This window comes from Scyliorhinus torazame, chromosome 16 (assembly GCF_047496885.1).
Source record: "Scyliorhinus torazame isolate Kashiwa2021f chromosome 16, sScyTor2.1, whole genome shotgun sequence".
In the NCBI taxonomy this organism is placed as follows: Eukaryota; Metazoa; Chordata; class Chondrichthyes; order Carcharhiniformes; family Scyliorhinidae; genus Scyliorhinus; species Scyliorhinus torazame.
The window spans coordinates 65,619,014-65,645,265 of record NC_092722.1 but is presented as its reverse complement, the minus strand read 5'-3'; the positions used below and the strand labels follow the sequence as shown (position 1 = coordinate 65,645,265).

The 26,252-nt window shown below is 47.0% G+C and overlaps 1 protein-coding gene across 1 annotated transcript in view; it reads right to left on the bottom strand.

Annotated features, from left to right (window-relative positions):
- Window positions 1-15,784, bottom strand: part of LOC140392259 (uncharacterized) — a 415,817-nt gene extending 400,033 nt beyond the window's left edge. The window contains exon 1 of the mRNA XM_072477576.1: window positions 15,551-15,784. Coding sequence (XP_072333677.1) covers window positions 15,551-15,565 — 15 coding nt within the window. The 5' untranslated portion in view covers window positions 15,566-15,784. The remainder of the gene's footprint in view (window positions 1-15,550) is intronic.
- Window positions 15,785-26,252: the final 10,468 nt, after the last annotated feature.

Sequence of the window (26,252 nt, the reverse complement as noted above, 5' to 3'; positions counted from 1 at the left end):
AAGTAGTGGGGGTGTGGGGATGACCTTGGCAAGATGTTCATCTTCATCGATGACGTGTTGAAGGCTGTGAAGAAGATGTCGTAATTTAGCATGGCCAATCCACCTAATCTGCACATTTTTGAATTGTGGGAGGAAACCGGAGCACCCGGAGGAAACCCACACAGACACGGGGAGAAAGTGCAAACTTCACAGACAGTTACCCGAGGCCAGAATTCAACCCTGAAGCTGGGGCAGCAGTGCCAACCACTGCCACCATTCCTCACATAAATAGGGTGTTTGCTGTCCTGAGGGTTACCCCTTGGCCCAGAGGAGTCACCACTGTAGCCTCAAGTAACCTGGGTATCTGTGAGCGGCCAAGGATTAATCTCTCATGAATGCTCCCTGGGATCTAGCATATAAAACTGTGGGATGCACTTAGTGTGGTCACATATTTGCTGCATGTTCAGGGAGTGGAAGCCCTTGTGGTTCATAAAGGGGACTCCTTGATGTGCAGGCAATCATATTTGCATTCAATGTTTCCCTGCACCTGTGAGAAGCCAGCAATCTAGGAGAATCCCAAGCTTGTTGCATCCTGGCTGGCCTGGTCCGGGTCCAAACGGCACGGTAGCACAGTGGTTATACTGCTCTATTTATTTATCTCGGTGAACCACAAGCCTTTCCCTTATATCAATCAAATGACCACACAGCCAGTTAGTTAGTTCAAAAGATGGTTTATTTACATACACAAGAGTTATCTCAACATGCAAACACAATATCTACTGCGAGTTAAACTACACCCATCAGCTACAATAACCTATACTTAACTTCAGGGCGACTGGCACTGTGCAAATGGATAAAGGCCTTTATCTGGATTTCACTTGGCTTGTTCGAAGAAAGTGGCTCGGTCTCTGCTGGGCTCATCCGACAGGTAGCGACCGTTGGTCTTGAACTTAGCTGGCTGTTCCTGCTGCAATTGGGTGGATACAGGCCGGATCCAAGAGAGACAGAACACATGGCTGTGCTCTCTTTTGCCCCCCTGGGATTTTGCGCTCTTTGGGGCGGTCCTGAACTTAGCTGGCTGTTCCTGCTGCAATTGGGTGGATACAGGCCAGATCCAAGAGAGACAGAACACATGGCTGTGCTCTCTTTTGCCCCCCTGGGATTTTGCGCTCTTTGGGGCGGTCCTGAACTTAGCTGGCTGTTCCTGCTGCAATTGGGTGGATACAGGCCAGATCCAAGAGAGACAGAACACATGGCTGTGCTCTCTTTTGCCCCCCTGGGATTTTGCGCTCTTTGGGGCGGTCCTTAACCTTGGACCCAATAGCTCGACAGGGCTCTGATCACTCTCTTCGATTTCGGCCAATAAAAGGGGCTGGTGCCTTGGTAGCTGGGTGGGTCCTTAGCGGTCATTGACCTTGGCAGTTGTGCTTTCTGAGCGAGGGAGTGGCGCCGATCAGTCTATGGCTGTACCGGTTGCTTGATTGCAGTTCTATTGTCCTGGGAAAATGGGCCATTGAAATGTAAATGAGCAGGGCTTTCAGTCAGGTCTGGTTACCTGTGTTTCAGATACACATAGGCTGTGTATCTGTCTGAGTCCTGGGTTGGCCATAATTCCCATAGTCCTTTGCAGATCGCCATCTTAGATGGCTACAGTTAGCACAGTTGCTTCACAGCTCCAGGGTCCCAGGTTCGATTCCCAGCTTGGGTCACTGCCTGTACGGAGTCTGTGCGTGGGTTTTCTCCGGGTGCTCCAGTTTCCTGCCACAGTACAAAGATGTGCAGGTGGATTGGCCATGTTAAATTGCCCTCAGGTTAGGTGGGGTTACTGATTTATGGGGATAGGGTGGAGGTGTGAGCTTAAGTGGAATGCTCTTTCCAAGAGCCGGTGCATACTCGATGGGCCGAATTACCTTCTTCTGCACTGTAAATTCTATGAAAACTGATGAAGTTGTGAGCCCTCACAAACAGTGCTACCATCACTTCCCTGAGGCACGTATGTGCAGAGACCGGCGAGATGCCACAACATCACCAGTGGAGCCCTGAAAGGACGAACCACTCGCCTAAATGTTCAGGGTGACTGTCACATAGAAAAAAGGAGCAGGAGGAGGCCATTCGGCCTTCAGGTCTGCTCTGCCATTCACTTAGATCAGGGCTGCTCATCCAACTCATTATCTGATCCCACCTTTACCCATATGCATTGATCCCCTTCGCCCCAAGAGCTCTAACTGTTGAAAACATATACTTTGTGGTAGTAAATCCCACTCTCTGGGTGAAGAAACTTCTCCTCCTCAGTCCTAAATGGTCTACCCCGTATCCTCAGACTGTGAGCTCTGGTTCTGGTCACACCCGCCATAGGGAACATCCTTCCTGCATCTACCCTACCTAGTCCTGTTAGAATAGGTTTCTGCAAATCCTGAAAGAGTTTGGAACCTTTTCGGGCTACAAACTTAACCTGGGCAAAAGCGAGGCACTCCCAGTGAACCCAAATGGGGAGGGGCAGAGCTGGAGGGGCTTCTGTTTAAAACGACCCAGAACAGATTCCGTTACCTGGGGATACAGATAGCCAGAGGCTGGACACAGATCCACAAGTGGAACCTGACCAGCCTGGTGGAGGAAGTAAGAAAAGACCTTCAAAGGTGGGGCTCATTCCCACTCTCCCTGGCGGGGAGAGTGCAGACGATCAAGATGAACATACTGCCAAGGTTCTTCTTCCTGTTTAGATCCATACTGATCTTCCATCTCCAAGGTCTTTTCCCAAAATATAAACAGTCTAATCATGGCGTTTGTGTTTGGGGGTAAGAACCTGAGAATTCCCAAACCGACATTGCAAAGGAGGAAAATCAAAGGGGTCCTGGCTTTACCAAACCTACAGTACTACCACTAGGCAGCAACGGCAGAGAGTGAGGGGATGGGTACAAGAACACAGCACAGATTGGGTACAAATGGGGGGTACAAATGGAGGAGGAATCCTGTAAATGAACGACCCTCCAGGCCCCTGGCTACAGCAGCAATCCCATCGTCCTCAGCAAGATACACAAGCCCAGTGGTAGCAGCCACGCTGAGAACGTAGACCCAGCTGAGACAGCACCAAGTCCATGTGGCATCAACTCCTGGAGCAGATGGCACAGGTGAGCAACTAGATGCCTTGACATGCAGTGTCTCCTTCGACACTGGTTCTTACTCATCTCCAAGGAAGTTAGATGCCATCTGTAAACCCAGGTCTGAAGATGACACCTGTAAGGGACTGCTCTTGATGGTCCCTCTGGCTGGGAGCAGGTCCTGCCACCCCTTCCTCTCCAGGGCTGTGATCCTGTCCCTGGAGAGCCAGATATCCACACTTTTGTCTTTGTTGCCTCACAGTGAGCATGATCACAACCAGTTGACCTGGCTCCATCTTTCTCTCACTGTAATCACTGCTGGGAGGAATGAGAAAGAATAAACATTCTGCAGTCAATTCCTTTCCTGGATTCAATACCTAGCCAGCTCCGGGGCATTCTTCCCATGATTTTCAATCTCAGGTTGGAAGAGCATCGGAAGTGGCTTCCCTCCCTCTCCAATTCTGCTAACCCCGAGAGGGAAAAACCATTCCCCCTTCCAAGCGATAGGCCACTGCATGGCACCCACCCCCTGCCCCCACCCTCCAACCCCACTCATGATTTGTGCTCTGCCCTACCCCCAAGTCAGCCACAGTGCCCTACTGCCCGGCTATCTCCCCCACCTGGCTTCTATGGCCACCTGCAGTACACCACTACTTCCCCTCCAGACCAGCGACCCTATGTCCCTCTGCAGACTTTCAGTGTCCTCTGCACACTTTGCTCTACCACTAATCTTAGTGTCATCTCCCAATTCCAAATCATCTATGTAAATTGTAAAGAATTGCGGTCCCAACACTCGCCACTCATCGTAAACCAGAAAAATACCCATTTATCCACTCTCTTTGCTTTCTGTTAGTTATCCATGCTAATACATTGCCCGTGCACCTTTATCTTATGTAGCAGCCTTTTGTGCGGCACTTTGTCGAATGCCTTCTGGAAATCCAGATACACCACATCCACCAGTTCCCCATTGTCCACCGCATTCGTAATGTCCTCATGGAATCCCAGTAAATTAGTTAAACTTAACCTGCCTTTCATGAACACAAGCTGCGTCTGCCCAATGGGACAATTTCTATCCAGGTGTTCCACTATTTCTTCCATGATGATAGATTCAACCATTTTCCCCCACTACAGAAGCCAAGCCAACCAGCCTATAGTTACCCACATTTTGTCTACCTCCTTCTTTAAATAATGGCGTCACATTTTCTGTTTTCCAATCTGCCGGAACCGCCCCAGAGTCCAGCGAATTTTGGTAGATGACCACAAGCACATTTGTTATTTCCCGAACCAACACTTTTAGTACCCTGGGATGCATTCCATCAGGGCCAGGAGACTTGTCTACCTTGAGCCCCATTAGCTTTCCCAACACTACCTTCTTAGTGATAATAATCGTTTCTAACGTTCTCACCTGCCAAAGCCTCCTTGCCATCAATTATTGGTGTGTTATTTGTGTCTTCCACTGTAAAGACCGGTGCAAAATACCTGTTCAATGCCTCGGCCATTTCCTTATTTTCCATTATTATGTCCCACTTATCTTCTAAAGGAATTTTGACCTTAGCCACTCTTTTCCGTTTTATATATATATGTAGAAACTTTTGCTATCCGTTTTAATATCCTGAGCTAGTTTAGTCTCATAATCTATCTTATTTATATTTATAGCTTTTTTCGTGGTTTTCTGTTGAATTTTAAAGATTTCCCAAACCTCTATTATTCCCTTAGATATCCATTCCTGATTATCCATTTTCCAACAGTTCTTCCTTTTCACTTCCTGAGGACTGGTGAAAAGTCGCTTTGAAAGTCCTCCACTGTTCCTCAATTGTCCCACCATTAAGTCTTTGCTTCCAGTCTACCTTAGTTAACTTCTCCCTCATCCCATTGTAATCTTGTTTGTTTAAGCACAAGACACTGGTATTGGATTTTATCTTCTCGCCCTCCATCTGTAATTTAAATTCAACCATACTGTGATCGCTCCTTCTGAGGATCCCGAACTATGAGATCATTAATGATTCCTGCCTCATTACACAGGACCAGATTTAGAATAGCTTGCTCCCTCGTAGGTTCCATTACATACTGTTTGAGGAAACTATCGCGGATACATTCTATGAACTCCTCAAGGCTGCCTTAACGAACCCGGTTTGACCAATTGATACGAGATTAAAAGCCCCCATGACAATTGCCATACCATTTTTACATGCATCAGTTATTTCTTTGTTTATTGCCCGTCGCACCGCGATATTATTATTTGGTGGCCTATAGACTATGCCTATCAGTGACCTTTACTCCTTAATATTTCTAATTTCCACCCAAATGGATTAAACCTTTTTCTCCATAGAACCCATTATCTCTCACTACTGTCCTGATGTCATCCTTAAATATCAGAGCTCCACCACCTCCCTTACCTACTTGTCTGTCTGTCCTTCCGAATAGTCTGATATCCCTGGATATTTAACTCCCAGTCGTGACCTACAGCCATGTCTCTGTAATGATCACTAAATCATACTCATTCACGATGATTTGTGCTGACAACTGATTCATCTTGTTTCGAATGCTACGAGTATTTAGGTAAAGTGGGTTTACTTGAATTTACGCTGGCTTTTTTTTTTAAAGCTTATTTTTGAATCCTAACACTTCCATTAATAACATCTCCCGAGTTATTCTTCCCTCTAACTTTTTTCATATTTTTCCATGTAGTTGAACCCACCTCCCAATGTGCTAACCTGCTACTTTGCTTCCCATTACCCATTATACTTCCCATAGTTTTACCCTTCCCTTCTCCCCCACTTCCTAGTTCAAAGTCCTTGTGACCACCCTATTTATCCTTTCCGCCAGAGCACTGATCCCAGATCGGTTCAGGTGAAGACCGTCTCAACGGTACCGATCCCTCCTGTTCCAATACTGATACCAATGCCCCATGAAATGGAACCCCTCTTTCCCACACCACTCCTTTAGCCACTTGCTTACTTCCCTAATTTTCTCATCCCTATGCTAATTTGCATGTGGCTTGAGTGGTAATCCAGATATTATAACCCTTGAGGACTTGTTCTTTAATTTAGTTCCTGGTGCCTGATAATCTCTTAACAGGCCCTCTTTCCCAGTCTTGCCTATGTTCTTTGTCCCATTGTGGATTCTTCCCCTCCCACTCCAATATCCTTTCAAGCTGGTCAGAGATGTCCCTCACCCTGGCACTAGGCAGGCAACACACCATGCGGGACTCTCGATCCTGATTACAAAGGATGTTATCAATTCACCTAATTATAGAATCCACTGCAACTACCACTTTTTTCTCCCCCCACTTGAATGGCCTCCTGTTCCACGATGCAGTGGTCAGCTAGCTCTTCTTCCCCACAGCCCTTTTCCTCATCAGCACAGGGAGTAAGTTCTTCATTCCTGTTGGATAAGGTCAAGATCTGAGGCTCCTTCATTCCCGAATTCAGGAAATCTCTTCCTGCCTCACTTACAGTCACACCCTGCTGTCCCTGATCATTGACCGAATTGGAGACAACTAATCTATGGGGTGTGACCGCCTCCTGAAACAATGGGCGGGATTCTCCGAAATGGAGACAGAGGGTCCGCGCATCGTGAACACCGTTGCATTTCACGACGGTGCAAAACGGGCGCAGGCACTACAGATTCTGGCCCCAGAGCGGTTCACGCTGCTCCAGCCTCCCTTCCTGGCGCCAACCCGCATGCCCGCACCATGGTGCCAACCCGCATGCTCGTGCCATGGTGCCAACCCATGCCGTGGCGCCAACCCACGTGCCCGTGCCGTGGCGCCAACCCACGTGCCCGCACCATGGCGCCAACACACATGCCATGGCGCCAACCAGCATGCGCATGCACCAGCCTGCACCATGGCGCCAACCCGCGCACACCATGCACCATGGCGCCAACCCACGCGCGGGCACGGTGGCACCACACCAACCCGCACACATGCAGTGGCTCTATACCAACCCACGCACACGCAGTGGCGCTGCGCCAACCCACACATACGCGGGGGACTTCCTCAAAACGCCGGCCCTGAAGCAACATGGCGAGGGGGCTCAGGTGCCGGCTGCGTAACAAAATATGGCTGGGGCTGGGAGGCCTGCTCGCCAATCGGTGGGCCCCGATTGCGGGCCAGACCCCATCGGAGGCCCCGACTGATGAAGGAGCCCCCCCCTCCCCCTCCCACGGGCCACCCCCCAACCCACCGCACAGAGTTCCCGCCGGCTGCGAGCAGGAGCGGACGGCCCCGCGGGACTCTGCCGTTTCCGCGCGGCCACTCCACATCAAGTCCGGAGAATCGGTGGCCCGGCCGCGGACAGCGGCCCACAACCAGCCCCGCGCCAAATGCCACCGATTCTCCGCTCCTCGGAGAATCACGTGCCAGCTTCAGGGCGGCGTGGCGCGGTTGCGGCGATTCTCTGGCCCGGCGCAGGGCTCGGAGAATCCCGCCCAAAGTGTGCAACTTTCCCCCTCCCAGATGTGCCACAGTGTCTGAAGCTTAGACTCCAGCTCATCAACTCGGAGCCAAAACTCCTCAAGCGACCAAAATTTCCTGCAGACATGGTCACTGCAGCTCGCAATGGGATCTGCTAGCTCCCACATCATGCAGATACAGCACATAGCAGAGAAGGCTGGCTTAGTTAATTAAATAGTTTTGCAGTGCGTTTTTCAAATTAAGCAGATTCCATATCAGCAAATCAGGTCACAGCTTTCCTGTGATATCACTATCAGTTTTTTTCTGCTTCAGTGGAACCCCGAAATAAGCTACTTTATACTCTCCAAATTCGATGCTCCACCCACCAAGACAGCTCCCTGAAGACTAGCCCTCCTTATTACCTCAGTTTGAAAGCAAATTTGTAACCCTTACAGATTATAAACCACAAAACATTTTTTCAAACTACAAGTGATAAAAGTTGCAAAGACTTACCGACCTTACCCATTAGTTACCAATCAGCTGTCTTCCTGATAGCCTCAGTTGCAGCAGGGCAAGGCCCTTCTCTGAAGATTTAAAGTTACACAGCAGGAAGAAAAAACAAAGAGCACCTCTTCCCACTGTTACGTGCCAGGGTTTAGAGAACTCACTGTTCTCTAAAGAGCTCACTGAAAAACACAGACACATCCAAGCTTTTCTCAATTTGAAACTAAAAAGCAAAAGTGGAGCTCAGCTCCACCCACACTCTGACATCACTCCAGTAACATGAGCAGCTCCATTTCTTAAAGGTACATTTCTTAAACACCCATTTCTTAAAGGTACATTTCTTAAACACCCATTTCTTAAAGGTACTCTCACATGACACCACTCTGCACTGAATTCCCACTCTGCTTCAAATTTCCAAGTATAAAGTTCACTTTGTCTGTGCCTCCTTCTGGATATGCTTTGAAGCATTTCTTAAATAGGGCTGAGATGGGCTGGGATGACTCACACACCAGTTAAGCATCAAAAGCAAGTAATCAACACCTCTTGACTCCTAATCAGGCTTCAGGTGATGGTCAGTTAACTGCCCCTCAGCTATCTGGGTGGGGCAGCTCCTTATTAACCTTTTAACTGGATAACTTAACTTATTAAAAAGGAAAGAGGGAAAAACTCACCAATTCAACTCCACTCTGCTTCAAATTCTCAAGTTAAAGCTCCCTCTGTCTGTGCCTCCCTCTGGATGTGGCCTCTCCCGCTGCCCGTGCGCAAAGCTGATCTCCTGAGGCGTCAGGTTTGCATTCTCAAGTGAGTAGTTAGGCTCATTTGAATATGTCTATACCGATTTACCCAGTACACGGGATCGAAAGGCCACGTCTCGGAGACATCGAGCGGGCACTGTTTAGTGCTGGTTTGCACAAACGTGGACGAGACATACTGGCACTTGAGGCGGGTCTCCCAGGTGATCAGGTGCTCCTGGATGTTAGAATTTGGGCAGGGTGGTACCCTGGCACCCCAATGCCACCTGGGCACTTTAGCACTGACATCCTGACAGTGGCACCCTGGCACTGCCACCTAGCTGCTGTCATGATATTCAAACACACACATCATGATAGACACACCAACAGACAAATCAGAACACACAACACCACAACCAATGACAGAAAGATATAAAAGCACAGACACGACCCCCGGTGGTCAGTATTAGCTGCAGAGGAGAACCAGGACACATTGGTTACCAAACACACTCAGGGAGACAGCACGTGCAGAGTATCCAGAACGAACTGTATTATAAGAGTTATAATAAAATAGAGTTGTACCACATACAACTGTGTTGGCTCATCTGTGCACCAGAGCACCCAACACCACAGCTGCCACTGGGCAATGGCAGGGTGCCCAGGTGACAATATCAGGCTGACAGGGGCACTACCAGGGTGTCAATATGTCAGTGCCAAGATGCCCAGGTGGCATTTTTCTCGTGCCATGGATCGGGCACAACGGCTCCATGCCTTAAGAGTTTGGGTGGGGGGTCCGGAGGCTGTGGAGGGGCATCCCTTCCTGCACTGTTGAGTGGAGTTCGTTGGTGTGGGGAGCCCGTCGCCGAGGCCCTGAAATGAAGCAGATTCACATTTAATAGCGGGGATGTTTGCTGCAAGTGCCGGGAAACACCCGGCTGGATGTGCCTGGCACGGGACTCTTTTATTTCTTTTAAATCATGTCTGCTATGTTTTTCTCAGTGGAATTCTGTACACAAGTGCATATTAATGTGTTGATTTTAATATGTTATTCATATTCCTGCTATTTGATATTACTGTCCTGCTTTGCAAAAACACAAATAAACCCGGTAAGGGTTGGCATAAATCCCATGCCTAAAGGAAATTTTAAAGAAATATGTTATTCAGAACTTTAACAGTCTCAAAATATATCTAGATATCGAGTGACTATGGAAGTTCCCTTAATGCTTCGGATATAAAACACGACCTAAATTACAAATGCTAAAAGGAAGTTGAGCAAAATAAATAATATCACCATAGATCAGATTGATAAGGCATTGCAGACAAGTGAATTTGAAAACAGACAGAAAAATAATAAGTTTCCTCTCGGATGTAACCTATCCGAGTAACTTTGGTAGGTTACTCTACAGTTAAAAAAATACAATATTGAGAGTATACTTGAATATCCGAATCAGATAATAAGCTTTATTAGGTCAGACGTACAATGGAAAAATATATTCAACGATGTAGCACCTGCAATAAATATTCTTAATAGATGGAAAAAAGAAAAACCATGGAGCACAAAACAATAGTGTCGTTTGCGCATGCAACATAACTTCCTCGTTCCCGAGTGTCGCGTTTAGGGGGTACCCATAATGATGCGCTGGGGAATCCCTCTAAGAAATTCCCATATAAGGGTTTATTTGGCACCTGCCCAGAAATGCTAATTTCCTCTGGACCTCTGGACAGTTGCGCTGGGTTGGGAACCATCCACAGAAACGATTCAAATCGTTAAACCTTGGGGGTTCTGTCAGTTTTATCCTGATCGTTACTCTGGAAGAGTTAAAGGAAAAAAAATAGTTCTAACTCCAGTAACAATTTTAAAAATCCAGACCCAACATAGCACGGGACAACCGCCACACTCACGACCCCCCAGGCCCAACCCACCACACTCCCCTCAACCTCAATTCCAGCCCCCCCCGCCCCCCCCCCCCCCCACCCCTCCACACCCCTCCCCCACCCCACTCCTATACCAATCCCTACCTTCCGGTTTGGGTGTGACCCCCCCCCACCCAGCTCCCTGGCTTCCAGACTGACCCCCCCCCCTTCGGTCTGACGCTTCCCCTCCTTGTCTGACCCCACCCGCAGTCTGACCCTCTGGTCCAATTACCCCCTCCCGTCCGATTCCCCCCCCCCCCCCCATTGTTCTGACAAGGCTCATCCCCTCCTGGTCTGACACAGCCCCCTCTTCCAGTCCCTTTGGCCCAACTTGTCTTTGTCGCCCAGTTTTTACCACTAAGCTAGTCCCAATTGCCCACATTTGGCCCATATCCCTCTATACCCATCTTACCCATCTAACTGTTTAATTGTTTTTTAGGGGCTGGTTTAGCTCACTGGGCTAAATTGCTGGCTTTCAAAGCAGATCAAGGCAGGCCAGCAGCACGGTTCAATTCCCATACCAGCCTCCCCGAACAGGCGCCGGAATGTGGCGACTAGGGGCTTTTCACAGTAACCTAATTGAAGCCTACTCGTGACAATAAGCGATTTTCATTTAATTTCATTTCATTTCATAAAAGACAAAACTGTATCCGGCTCTAATACTGCCTCTGGCAGCTCGTTCCAGACACTCACCACACTCCGAGTGAAAAAACTGCCCCTCTGGACCCTTTTGTATCTCTCCCCTCTCACCTTAAACCTATGCCCTCTAGTTTTAGACTCCCCTACCTTTGGGAAAAGATGTTGACTATCTACCTTATCTATGCCCCTCACTATTTTATAAACCTCTATTAGATCATCCCTAAGCCTCCTATGCTCCAGGGAAAAAAGTCCCAGTCTATCCAACCTCTCCTTATAACTGAAACCATCAAGTGCTGGTAGCATCCTAGTAAATCTTTTGTGCACCCTTTCTATAATTGGGTGACTAGAACTGTACACAATATGCCAAGTGTGGCCATACTAATTTGTACAATCTTGTACAATTTCAACAAGACACCCCAACTCCTGTATTCAATGTGTTGGCCAGTGAAACCAAGCTTGCCGAATGCCTTCTTCACCATCCTGTCCACCTGTGACTTCACTTTCAAGGAGCTATGAACCTGTACTCCTAGGTTTCTTTGTTCTACAACTCTCCCCAACACCCTACCATTAACTGAGTAGATCCTGCCCCGATTCGATCTCCCAAAATGCATCACCTCACATTTATCAAAATTAAACTCAATCTGCCATTCATTGGCCCATTGGCCCAATTGATCAAAATCCCGTTGCAATCCTAGATAACCTTCTTCACTGTCCACATGCCACCAATCTTGGTGTCATCTGCAAACTTACTAACCATGCCTCCTAAATTCTCATCCAAATTCATTAATATAAATAAAAATAACAGTGGACCCAGCACTGATCCCTGAGGTACACTGCTGGTCACAGGCCTCCAGTTTGAAGAACCCTCTACAACCATCCTTTGTCTTCTGTTGTCAAGCCAACTTTGTATTCAATTGGCTACCTCACCCTGGATCCTGTGAGATTTAACCTTATGCAACAATGTACCATGTGGTACCTTGTCAAAGGCCTTGCTTTAGGCAATGTAGACAACGTCGGCTGCACTACCCTCATCGACCTTCTTGGGTTACCCCTTCAAAAAACTCAATTAAACGATTTTCCACTGAAGGAGTTATGAACCTGTACTCCTTGTGGATCAAACAATAGTCTAACTCAGCCTTATATATATTTAATGACCCAGCCTTTGAGAATATGGATCAAGCTACTGGATGTCAACCCGAGTTTTAGTTTGGATCTAGAATCAAGCTCGATGGGAAAATTAAATGTCAAAAAGAACTTTTTGGTCTAACGGAATTTATGTTATCTCTTATGTTTTTGTGCTAGACAGTTACAGTAACAAAACACGGCCTTGGGAATCGTTTCTATTTCTACAGATAACTTCATTTTAGCTGAGAGCCACAGAATGTTGTATTTCTCAGACCTCTTCTAAAGGGGCTGTCCTTGGGAAGGAAACATTGTCATTTTATTATATAAGTAATAGTCTGCTGTATTAACTTCGACTTGCATCTGTAGACACTTTGATGTACAGTGCTCAAGTCCCGGCCGTGAATAAACGTACGTTGAAGTAGCTTGGTGTTCGATTGATCATTTAATCCGGACTGAAGGGAAACTAATTCACATTTGGTAGCAGAGGATGGTTCTCACGGAGCCTTGCCAGGAGCAGATGGTGTAACTGACTGATCGTGTCGGGAGGCGTTGGAGGAATTGGATCCCCAAATGTGAGTACCCTTGTTACCACTTTGGTTTCCCACTCCGCTGTACCGAGCGCGACCTGGTCCTACTGTCTGTTCCTGGAGAGACTCTTACGAGATTAGGTCAGTCCAGCGATCCCGTTACAGTCCGGGTTAGAGGCCCGGGAAGGGTTGGAGTCCCGTAGGAGCTTAGAGTTCTCCTCAAATTCTGGGTTGGAGTCCCGTAGGAGCTTGGAGTTCTCCTCAAATTCTGGGTTGGAGCCCCGTAGGAGCTTAGAGTTCTCCTCAAATTCTGGGTTGGAGTCCCGTAGGAGCTTAGAGTTCTCCTCGAATTCTAAAGGTGCTTGGCTGTTGATGATCCTTCTGGTTGCTTGATACCTTTGTGATAAAAGGTTGCCCTTAAAACAAGTGATTGTCTCAACCAGTGTCTCAACTTGTTCGACACTCCGGGTTGACTATTGGCTACAGCGGAGAACGGATAACTCCGTCTAAATTATAGTACTTCTCACCAGGTGCGGATGACGCCTTAAACTCCACAATAAACAGGGTTTCACCGTTGCGTACCCTGTCGGAACACTCGAACAATTTCTTAAATCTGTTAGTTCTGTCTTTAATTCTCTGAGTCTGTCTATCTGTTGTTCTGTCTTTGATCCCCTGAGTCTGTCAGTCGGTTTTAATCAGTCCTCTCTCTCTCTCTTCATGTTTCATTTCCAGACTTTGACCTTCTAAAAATCACTTTCGAACAATTGCCTTAGCCTCCTGATTGGGTAACGGGGCAGGATAAACCCGTTTAAATTCTTGATTGAATAGGCGATTTAGGATCGCGACCAAAATTACATAGGTAACCACAAAGATCATCCGAGGAAGGAGACAATGGGTAATACTCTGGATAGCACCTCTGATAGTGGAAGCGTGCTTCAGATTCTTTGTGAACAGTATCCAGAACATTCTCAGCAGCTGCGGCAGTTATCGGGAGAATTGCATAAGAAATTGGGAAAGGGGAAATGGCCCCTGGGAGGATCAAAAGATTTGCCTACGGTTTTAGAGGCACAGCAGATTATTTGGCAACATAACCGTAGCTCCACGGCTAAGACATTGATTGAGTTATGGTGGGAGTACTGCCAAAAATTAAAAGATACATCCTTATTGACTAGTTGGCAGGCTAACGCTTTAAAATTGGGTATTGAATTAACAGAAGGGGGAATTGTTGAGACTGTGGAGGTTTTGAAAAAGGAATGTGCCCACCATAGAAAAAGACCTAAGTCTGTAAAAACCCCCATTTCTAAATCAGGACCGTACGGTCAAATGGCCGGTCTTGCCCTGACCGAGGGAGACGATGAGGATGACCCTGAAAATTGGCAATATAGGGGACGACCGACCGTTACACCGCCAGTACCACCAACTCCACCGTCGCAAGGAGGTCCTGCGACTCGCACTCGTTCTAAAACCCATGCTAATCAATTCCCACAGATGAATCAAGAGTTAGTCCTGGGAAAAGAGGGGGCACTAGAGGTGGATTTCCCTGATTACCCAGACGATTATCAACCGCAGTGTCAGTTCCCCATCCGGCAAGTTCCCAATATAGCATACAACCCTGCCAACCCCCGGGGCCCAACAACCAGGCATTTCAAAATAATTATTATAATTAATAAATTAATCAAATTTGATACTACTGGTTCAGTATTAATAAATTATACAATATGTTAATAATACAGTCAAACAGTTGATTGATCAGTAACATTTCAATAATAGTATTTCAGCTCAAATTCATCGATTGGGGGTACAGTTGGGTTAGTTGAATCATTCTAATAGTTGGTCCCCTGCGTTTAGCGAATAGTTTTTTATGCACTTAGCACATTGGTATGTTATGTAAATGATGAATACAGCTACACAGGAGAATAAGATTATTCTTATTATGGACATCCCAGTGTGTCCAAGCCACCCACAAATTTTATCCCAGAGAGAGATAAATTGGGGTGGATCAAGTTTTTTGATTTCTTTTTGGATATGTAATGCCAAATCTTTAACTTCTTTAGAGTTATTGGGAATGAAAGTGCAACATTCTGCACTTTGACATCTTCTGGATTATACACAAAAGCTTGTTGAAAGGGTTAATTTTCTTGCAGAGACAAAAAGAGGCGTATAGCTTGGAATGATGCCGTTCGCATCTCCAAACTTTTTTTAAAAATATATATATATTTGTCACTCAAATGGAGTGGGAGTAAAAGTTGGATTGCTGCCAAATTTCCGTTATCAAATGTATTTGAACAATCTGTTCTTTTTAATCAGCTGTTTTGATTTTTTAAAACCAGCTTCCACATTGTTTGAAATTTTAATTCCCAGGCTAATTCTAAACATTTATTTTAAAATATCAAACACAATAACTTATTAAACATATATAACTGAACCAATCTTATGCTGTCTCTTGGTTTTCTATAGATGAATTCTTCGATTTAATTAAAGAAAGTACTACTTGCAAGATATGTTAATTTCTTAAAATTAATAAAGTAATATTCAGAATAATGACAGTTCTCTTAAATTGACAGTTTTTGACTATCCCGCCTGCACTCAGATCCTTGCTTCTATTTACAACAGCCTCCAGTCGGCAGCTAACCTTACCCTCCAGCAGGACATTGTGCTTTACAGTTCCCTCTCTGTCACGGCATTGCTCGGACAGCTCCAAACTCAACATTTAACCATGGCTCGGCAGAACAAATACGAAATTTATCTCCTGAATAATCCCAAGCTCCAATTTCGCCACTGCACCACTATCAATCCAGCAAGTTTTCTCTCCGAACCACCCTCGGAATGCTCACAGCCAGGCCACGATTGCCTGACGCTCCTCAGAGAGGAAGCCTCCGTACGCGATGATCTCACTCACACTCCCCTGCCCGATGTAGACTTAACTGTTTTCACCGACGGCAGTGCTTCCGTCGGCGAAAGGGGGTTTAGATTATCAGGGTACGCTATAGTTTTTTTAAACAGTTTTTTTTATTCTCCTTTTTCACATTTTCTCCCACATTTACATCCATCAACAATAAACAATAATCAGCAAGATATGTCAGTCCCCATAATAACAACGATCCCATCTACCCACCAACCCCCAAACCTCAACCCGCATGTTTACATAAACAAATGGCAAAAAGGAATCAGGGATTACCCGTAGTCACCCTTAATCTTACACAGCTCTCCCCCACCCCCCCCCACCCCCCCCCCCCCCACCCACACCCCCCACCGCATGTCTCCAGCTCCTCCTGTCCACTGCCTCTTGTAAACCTCCTCCTCCCAACCTCGGTCCCTTCCCCCCAACTTTCCACCCCGGCTAGACCACTCGGACCCTGTTCTGCCAGGCTCCGATGGCCGCAGCCCCTCCCCCACCTCACTCCCGTTCACTGGCCGGCTTAAACCGGCCAGCGTGGAGGCCCCCGCCCGGGTCCCTTTCCCACTTGCCCGGCCCTAGGAAAGCCCAAAGATCCCCTTTTAGCACACAAACCCCGCATATCCACCTACACCCCAAAGAACTCTCACTTCGAGTGAAAGTCCCGTCCCTTCCCTTGTCCAAATATACACCACATTGTCTCCTTTAATCTCTACATCCGCGCGCAGTGATACAAAAAAGAAGAAAATACAGTCATGAGGTTACATCGGCACATGGCCATTCCTCAATTTGTCAGTTCTGCCACATTCCTTCTGCTTTGGCAAACTCCTCCGCTGCTTCCGCCGTTCCAAAATAAAAGTCCCTGAGCTTGTAAGTCACCCTCAGCTTCGCTGGATATACAATGCCGCACCGCACCTTGCTAATGTACAGTGCCCTCTTCACCCGGTTGAAGGCAGCCCGCCTCCTTACCAGCTCCACCGTAAAGTCCTGGTATACACGTATACCAGCTCCAGCCCACTGCACCACCCGCTTCTGCTTGGCCCAGCTCAGGACCTTCTCCTTCACCCTGTACCTACGGAAGCACAGAGTCACTGCCCTTGGCGGCTCACTCGCCTTTGGTATAGGCCTCCACGACCGATGAGCCCGATCCAGTTCATATCGGGAGGGATCCTCCCCCTCCCCCAATAGTTTTGCCAGCATCGCGGCAAAGTACTCAGTCGGCTTCGGTCCTTCAACTCCTTCGGGCAGCCCCACAATCCTCAAATTCTGTCACCTGGATCTGTTTTCCAGGTCTTCCATTTTTCCTCGCAGATCCTTGTTAGTATCCATCACCTTCCGCATCTCTTTCCCCATCGAGGAAAGTTGATCACCGTGCTGCAATAACGTCTCCTCCACTTCCTTCAGCGCCTCCCCTTGCTCTCGCACCTCCGCCACTGCGCTCGCCACCTCCGTCCTCACCGGGGAAACCGCCTCCTCCACCAGCACACTCAAAACCTCCCTCATCTCCTTCCTCACCGTCTCCATGCATTTCGCAATCTGCGCCAACTGCTTTTCAAATTCCGCAGCCATCACCTTAGTTATTTCTTCAGCCGTAAGCAGTGCGGCCTTCCCTGGTGCTCCAGCCTCCATTTTTCCTGGTGACCCCGCGGTGACCTTTCCACTCCGCGACGGACCTCCAGCTGTTTTTTTCCGGCTTTTTTTTGCTCACCCTCGACATTTTTCTCTGTGCCTTTTGTCCTCCTGTGTGTTCACTGTGCCTCCTCCGTGCCTTCTCCCTTCTTCTGCCGCCTCCGCGGACCCTGGGACCGGGCTTAAAGCCCCGAAAATGCCGTTGCCGACCGGGAGCCCTCCATTGTGCGGCCACCTCCCGCCCGCCGTCACCGGAAGTCTCAGGGTACGCTATAGTTAATCAGCAGGGAGAAACCTTGGAAGCAGCAGCATTTGAAATGGCGTTCTCCGCCCAACAAGCCGAGCTATTTGCACTTATCCGAGCGTGCGTGTTAGGAGAGAATAAGAAAATAAACATTTACACAGACTCCAGATACGCATTTGGAGTCACACACGACTTCGGTCAATTATGGAAGAACAGGGGATTTCTTACATCTGCAGGCACTCAGATATCCCACAGTTAGTTACACAATTACTACAGGCTTTAATACTCCCTAAACAAATAGCCGTAATAAAGTGCGCTGCCCATACGACAGGCAAAACACTGGTGGACGCGGGTAATCGGCAAGCAGACCAACAAGCCAAAGAGGCTTCTCACGTAAAAGACATGGTGGTACCAAAAATGATGAGCCAGACTAAAAGCTCTAAGGGTCAGTCTCCCTCTGAAAAGCCAATGCCGACCATCACTGACGTCATTCAGTTACAGGAGGACGCTCCTGCTTGTGTAAAAAGACTATGGGAAGAATTGGGATGTTGTTATGATCCTGTAAACAAATTGTGGGTCACCCCGGCAGGGCAGACTTGTATGCCCGATGCATTAGCAGCCTGGATCACCGAGTGTGTTCACTTTGCAACTCATTGTGGTGCGCGAGCTACGGGTGATGTATTGCTCAAGACCTGGTGGCATCCAAGACTGCAGGACATAGCACAAAACATTAGCAGTCGTTGCCTAGTATGTCAGCAGTATAATCCTGGTAAAGCAATACCCTGTGAAATGGGTAAAACCCCGCTACCGGAAGGTCCTTTTGAGACACTCTAGATGGATTACATTGAGTTGGAAAGATTCCAATGTTATAAACATGTATTGGTTATTATTGATGTATTTAGTAAATGGATAGAAGCTTACCCCACTGTAGATAACAAAGCTTCCACGTAGTAAAAGTTTTAATGCGAGAAATTGTTCCTAGATTTGGGATTCCATATCGGTTAAGCTCTGATAATGGACCTCATTTTGTGGGACAGATCAATGAGGAATTTTGTACTCAGCTGGGAATAAAACAACAATTTCATTGCGCATACCGACCCCAAGCAGCGGGAATGGTAGAAAGGGCTAATCAGACATTAAAAACAAAACTGGCAAAACTACAGGCAGATACTGGAGCCACTTGGCTCAAATTATTGCCTATTGCCCTCTTCCAAATACGTGCAACCCCAGCTGGAAAGACACGACTGAGTCCCGCCGAAATGTTATACGGAAGACCCTTGCGTACTACTTGGGATCAAGGGAAACATAAGGAAGTACAGTTTCACCACATGACCACTGAAATGGCCAACTATGTGATAGCCCTGACTAAAGTACTAAAAGGCCTCCATTCACGGGTACGAGCTGCTTATGAGGAGATACCTCCCTTGTCCAGTTCTGTCACTATTAATCCGGGGGAGTATGTTCTGATTCGTAATTGGGTTAGGAAAGGATTAGAACCCCGATGGGAAGGACCACACCAGGTCCTACTCACTACTCCCACTGCTGGAAAAGTGGAAGCAGAAATGCCTGGATCCACATCCACCATTGTAAGGTTGTGAAAATGCAATCGAGAATAACCCTCTGTTTCGAGCCCTAGGTAATAACTCCGACATCACTTCTAGGATGAGGGCCACACTTATTATCGTAACCCTCCTGGTACTTTTGGAAACTGGAGGAGAGGCAAAGCGAAGAACCTGTGGCCCCAAGGGAAGACAGACTCATCACCTCTGTCGAGGAGACACCTTACAATGCACCAGTCAAGGCCCAGGAGAAGGACCTTGGAACGCGACTCCTGCGGACGGATGTTCGGCCTACGTACAACGATGCAATCGGACCATACTCATCAGTGGAGTGACTAAGGGCAACCTACCCTGTCATCAGGTCAACTGTAAATGGGACTATAGCTGCAGAAACAAAAAAAAGACTTTACCCTTGGGATGCGTTGACCAAGGGAGGGTAAGGCTGTGGAAAAAAAAGGGAATTACATGTAAACACGTATCTGTATATGTCATATGTGTACGCAAAGGACATGAATGTTTCTGGTTGCTGGGTATGTACACATATCCCGACCCATGCTAAGGGAGGGATCCCCCTCAGACCTGTTCCGCTTAACCTGTCAGAAACGGTAGAATGGTATATTTACCAGAATGGTACTCGTCAATCCCCCAGGATTGTAAGAATTGCATCTATGGTAAGACACCCAGACGGTGGGGTAGCTTCTAGTTTATCGTTTCTCCCCATATCCCCAAGACCTTGGAAAGAGGTGGGCTATCCAATGAACACCTTTGAGATGTGGTACCAACCAAGTTATAACAGATCCCACCAGCCTCCGTTTCTTACCCTCACTAATACCACCAACATGGGAAGACCACTTGGAATAATATGTTTAGGAAGGAATGTGGTTAAAGGGATATTTGTAGGTGCGAGTCAATGCGAGCACAGATTTGTGGTGGCCAACATATCCGAGGTCTATCCCATATATACGTCTCCTCAGTTTTATGGGTGTACACTGGACGTCCCATACGCAAATGGGACAGGTACCTTCAAGTACTCCTTGATGGCTGAAGGGTTTGATGTGGACAAACTCACTTCGTACAATGGGACGTATTTTATTTGTGGCCACAAGGCATATCCCTGGCTGCCAGAGAATTGGACGGAATCCTGTTATCTGGGGTATGTAGTCCCCTTTATACACCACCTCGCCAATTTAGGCGACCATGACCAAATGATGACAAAAGAAAAAAATAACCAAAACGCAACGATACTTTGGGATCCTGCTTCCCCCTATTGGGGTAGCTCTTGCAATGAAGGAAATAAGGAAGATAGCAAAAATCCTGGAGGAGGTAGCAAACGACACCACTGAAGCATTGACTGAGATAAATAATGAAATGGTGGCAATAAGAACCGTAGCCCTACAAATCCGAATGGCCCTCGATTACCTCCTTGCAAACAAAGGTGGGACTTGTGCCATGATCGGTTCGGAATGTTGCACCTACATCCCCGATAGTTCGGAGAACAGAACTCACCTCGTGGATCACATCCACAAAGAGGTTAAGAAACTGCATGAAACATCAAGGGGTGGGTGGTTAGATTGGTTATTTGCCGGATCATGGGGGTCTTACCTGGTGCATGGATTGATAATCCTGGTAGTTGTAATACTTGTAATAATTATGTTTAGCTTCCTAATGAAATGCTTGTGTAAAAGAGTCAGTGCAGCAGTAATTTCTCAACAGTTAATGCAGCAACATGAAGTGCGCCTTGAAGAGTTAATGGATGTGAAAGAAAGTGCCGAAGAAAGTAAGAAAATGATAGACGTACAGATAGAATGGGAGAGACTGAGACGATTGGCTATGGATTAGAAGTTATCATGAAATGATAAAAGGGGGGAATGAGAATATGGATCAAGCTACTGGATGTCAACCCGAGTTTTAGTTTGGATCTAGAATCAAGCTTGATGGGAAAATGAAATGTCAAAAAGAACTTTTTGGTCTAACGGAATTTATGTTATCTCTTATGTTTTTGCGCTAGACAGTTGCAGTAACAAAACACGGCCTTGGGAATCGTTTCTATTTCTACAGATAACTTCATTTTAGCTGAGAGCCACAGAATGCTGTATTTCTCAGACCTCTTCTAAAGGGGCTGTCCTTGGGAAGGAAACATTGTCATTTTATTATATAAGTAATAGTCTGCTGTATTAACTTCGACTTGCATCTGTAGACACTTTGATGTACAGTGCTCAAGTCCCGGCCGTGAATAAACGTACGTTGAAGTAGCTTGGTGTTCGATTGATCATTTCATCCGGACTGAAGGGAAACTAATTCACACCTTCACTGTTCTCTGTGAAAGAGAATCCCAAAGATTAACAATTCGAGCTTTGAATATACTCAAAAGGAGCATACACATCCTCCTAAGTGAAGGAATATCTCCTCATCTCAGTCTGAAATCGTCAGCCTCTTCTCTTGAGACTGTGACCAAGACACCTCAGTCAGGGAACTAACTTCTAGTTGTCTACTGTAGAGTTTGGGTTTTGAAATACAATCACTACTCCATGACCTACCTGTCTTGCCATAGTCATGTAACCTATCCCAGAGGAACTCCCTGCAGGTAGCCATGATACATTCAGGTCAATAAAGACACCACACTTAAAAGACTATAGTTTTTGAGCTTGTAGCATGGTGTCAGAAGTAGAGCTAAGGTTGAGTTTTACTGAAAAATTAACAAAGACAAAGAAAAAGCTAACACAAGCTGAAGGCTGCAAGTAAAATACTGGATGAGACAAAAATGGCTGTAGATTTTCCATTCGCGGCTCCTGTCAGAATAAAAGGTGATATTTGGTGGAACTGGCAATTTTTCCACTTGCAATGAAAAACAATAAGATTTCAATTAATTTAATTCACAAGGGTCCCAGGTTCGATTCCCGGCTTGGGGACACTGCCTGTGCGGAGTCTGCATGTTCTCCCCGTGTCTGTGTGGGTTTCCTCCAGGTGCTCCGGTTTCCTCCCACAGTCCAAAGATGTGCAGGTTAGGTGGATTGGCCATGCTAAATTGCCCTTAGTGTCCAAAAAGGTTAAGTGGAATTACTGGGTTACAGGGATAGGGTGGAGGTGTGGGCTTGAGTAGAGTGCTCTTTCCAAGGGCCGGTGCAGACTCGATGGGCCGAATGGCCTTCTTCTACACTGTAAATTCTATGAACAACAGTTACCAGGACAACAGCAAGTACCACGGGAATGATATTCCTTGATAGAGAACATCAGCCAGATGAACAGCCAATGACAATGTGCATGCATTAAAAGATCTGCATGATTTAACGACTACGTATGCAATTCACGTGTAGAGACTCACTGTAGAGAATGAACAGTTTGTTAATGCATGAGAACAGTTGTGCTATGATGGGTAACTTTGGTAACTCACAGTTACATGTGATAGTGCATGCAAAATGTTGTGTTGTTCATTACGGAAAACAAGACATTTGTGTTTTGAAGTGCATTCACGACTACCTGTCCTATCTGAGCGTCTAGCTCAGAGGCAGGAACATTAACTATTGTACCACACATCCTTCTAATTCAGTGGTGGGCAAATGATACACACATAAAGCCAGGGCAAGTAAAGTGAAGTGCGTGCTGATTGCTCACAACATTGGCTGTGATGGCCGTGCTCTGTGTCCAAAGTGTTAATATTACTTTTGGTAGGCCCCAGGACCAGACGGGTTCCCGGTGGAGTATTACAGAAAATATGTGGACTTGTTGGCCCCGTTGATGGTGAGGACGTTCAATGAGGCCAGGAAAGGGGGGACTCTACCCCCGACGATGTCGGAGGCGACGATATCATTAATTTTGAAGAGGGATAAAGATCCGTTGCAGTGCGGGTCCTATAGACCCATTTCATTATTGAACGTGGACGCCAAATTGTTGGCAAAGGTACTGGCATCGAGGATAGAGGACTGTGTCCCGGGGGTGGTGCACGAAGACCAGACAGGGTTCGTAAAAGGGAGACAACTGAATGTTAACGTGCGACGACTATTAGGGGTGATAATGATGCCCCCAGTGGAGGGGGAGGCAGAGATAGTGGCGGCAATGGACGCAGAGAAGGCATTTGATAGGGTGGAGTGGGAGTATTTATGGGAAGTGTTAAGGAGGTTTGGGTTTGGGAACGGGTTTATTAGCTGGGTTAGACTTCTTTATGGGGCTCCAACGGCAAGCGTAGTTACAGGTCGGCATAGATCGGAGTATTTCCGGCTATATAGGGGAACAAGACAGGGATGCCCGCTGTCTCCATTGTTGTTCGCGTTGGCAATTGAACCTCTGGCCATGGCGTTGAGAGACTCCAGGAAATGGAGAGGGGTGATTAGAGGGGGAGAAGAACACCGAGTCTCGTTATACGCGGATGACCTATTGTTATATGTGTCGGACCCAGCGGGGGGGATGATAGAGGTTATGCGAATTTTGAGGGGGTTCGGGGATTTCTCGGGGTATAGGCTAAACATGGGGAAGAGTGAATTATTTGTGATATATCCAGGGGACCAGAGTAGAGAGATAGAAGGCTTGCCTCTAAGGAAAGTGGAAAGAAACTTCCGATACCTGGCGATTCAGATCGCTAGGAGCTGGGGAACCTTGCACAGACTTAATCTGACACGGTTGGTAGAACAAATGGAGGAGGACTTCAAGAGGTGGGACATGCAGCCTCTATCGCTGGCGGGCAGGGTGCAAGCAATTAAGATGATGGTCCTCCCGAGGTTCTTATTTGTATTTCAATGTCTCCCTATACTAATCACCAAGACCTTTTTTAATAAAATAGACAGGAGCATCACGAGCTTCGTGTGGGCAGGGAAAGTTCCGAGAGTAAGGAGTGGGTTCCTTCAGCGTAGTAGGGACAGAGGAGGATTGGCACTACCGAACTTGGGCGATTACTATTGGGCCGCCAATGTGGCAATGATACGTAAATGGATGATGGAGGGCGAGGGAGCGGCGTGGAAAAGACTGGAGAGAAAGTCCTGTAAAGGGACGAGTTTAGAGGCACTGGTGACGGCGCCGCTACCGATCTCACCTAAAAAGTTTACCACGAACCCGGTGGTTTCGGCAACATTGAATATCTGGGGACAGTGGAGGCGACAGAGAGGGGTGCGGGGAGCCCTGGTGGGGTCCCCAATCAGGAACAACCATAGGTTCGCCCCAGGAAGAATGGATGGAGGATTTCAGAGCTGGTACCAGTTGGGAATTAGGAGGGTGGGAGATTTATTTATAGATGGGACTTTTGCGAGCTTGGGAGCATTGGAGGAAAAGTATAAGTTGCCCCGGGGAAATTTCTTGAGATATATGCAGGTGAGGGCGTTTACTAGACAACAGGTGAGGGAATTTCCGTTGCTCCCGACACGGGATACAGGACAGGGTGCTTTCAGGGGTGTGGGTCGGAGAGGGCAAGGTGTCAGAGATTTACCGAGAGATGAGGGAAGAGGGGGAGGAGTCGGTGGGCGAACTAAAAGGAAAGTGGGAAGAAGAACTAGGGGAGGAGATAGAGGAGGGTATGTGGGCTGATGCCCTAATCAGGGTAAATTCCTCTTCCTCATGCGCCAGGCTTAGCCTGATTCAATTTAAGGTGCTACATAGAGCACACATAACGGGAGCAAGATTGAGCAGGTTCTTTGGAGTGGAGGACAAATGTGGGAGGTGTGGCGGGAGCCCGGCAAACCACGCACATATGTTTTGGGCGTGTCCGGCACTGGAAGGGTATTGGAAGGGAGTGACGGGAGTGATTTCGCGGGTGGTGAAGGCCCGGGTCAAACCAGGCTGGGGGTTAGCTCTATTTGGAGTTGCGGAAGAGCCGGGAGTGCAGGAGGCGAAAGAGGCCGACGTTGTGGCCTTTGCGTCCCTAGTAGCCCGGCGCAGGATCCTATTCATGTGGAAGGAGGCGAAACCCCCCGGACTGGAGGCCTGGGTAAATGATATGGCGGGGTTCATTAAACTGGAGCAGATAAAGTTTGCCCTGAGAGGATCGGCTCAAGGGTTCACCAGGCGGTGGCAGCCATTTCTCGACTACCTAGGGGAACATTAGAGGGAAGACAGATGACCAGCAGCAGCAACCCAGGGGGAAGGGGGGGCGGGGGGAGGGGGGTTTAGTTTAGTTTAGGTCAAAGATAAAGGGGTTTTGTTACTTGTGTATTGTTAAAAATTTCTGTATTGTTATTGTTGCGTTTGCTTTGTAAGAGGGGAAAAATTGTTGTCTGGGAAAAAAATTTCAATAAAACATATTTTTTTAAAAAAATATATTACTTTTGGTTTTACTGTTTTGAAATTGGTGGTAGTTCTATTAATATAATAAATATTTAAGCATTTTCTACAAATCATTGTGAAATATTTAGCATGTATTAAATATATTTAATTTTATTCATGTGTCATGAATAGTGAACAAGCCCAATTTCAATCACGCGGCCCACTGAGAAAAAGGAGGCCACTCATGTGGCCCACTCACTAGCTTAAGTTGTGTTAAAAGTGGCAATTACCTTCCTGTACCTGCATGCTAACTTTTGGTGTTCCTTGTATGAGTATACAAGTCTCTGTGGACATCAAGATTTAGAAGTTTGATGCTTTTTAAAAAGTATTCTGCTTTGCTATTTGTAGTACCAACATGAAGAACCTCACACCTCACCACATTATCCTCCATCTGCCAGCTTGTTGCCCTGTCACTTTGCAGCCTTTCTGTGTCTTCCTCACACTTTGCATTCCCACCTAACATTGCATTCCCACCTAACATTGCAAACCTGGATGTATGAAATTATTATGTCATGTATGTACTAATACAGGACAAGCATATGCGAACATGTGAATTAGGACCTGGAGTAAGCAATTCAAACCCTCGAGCCTGCTCCTGCTATTCAATAGAATCATGGCTGATCTGAATATTACCTCAGTGCCACTTTCCTGTTTAGCCCGATATTCTTTGATATCTTGTTGGTCAAGAACCTATCGACCTCTGCCTTAAGAATATTCAATTATGCTGCCTCTATCACTCTCTGGGGAGAAGCGCTCCACATTCTC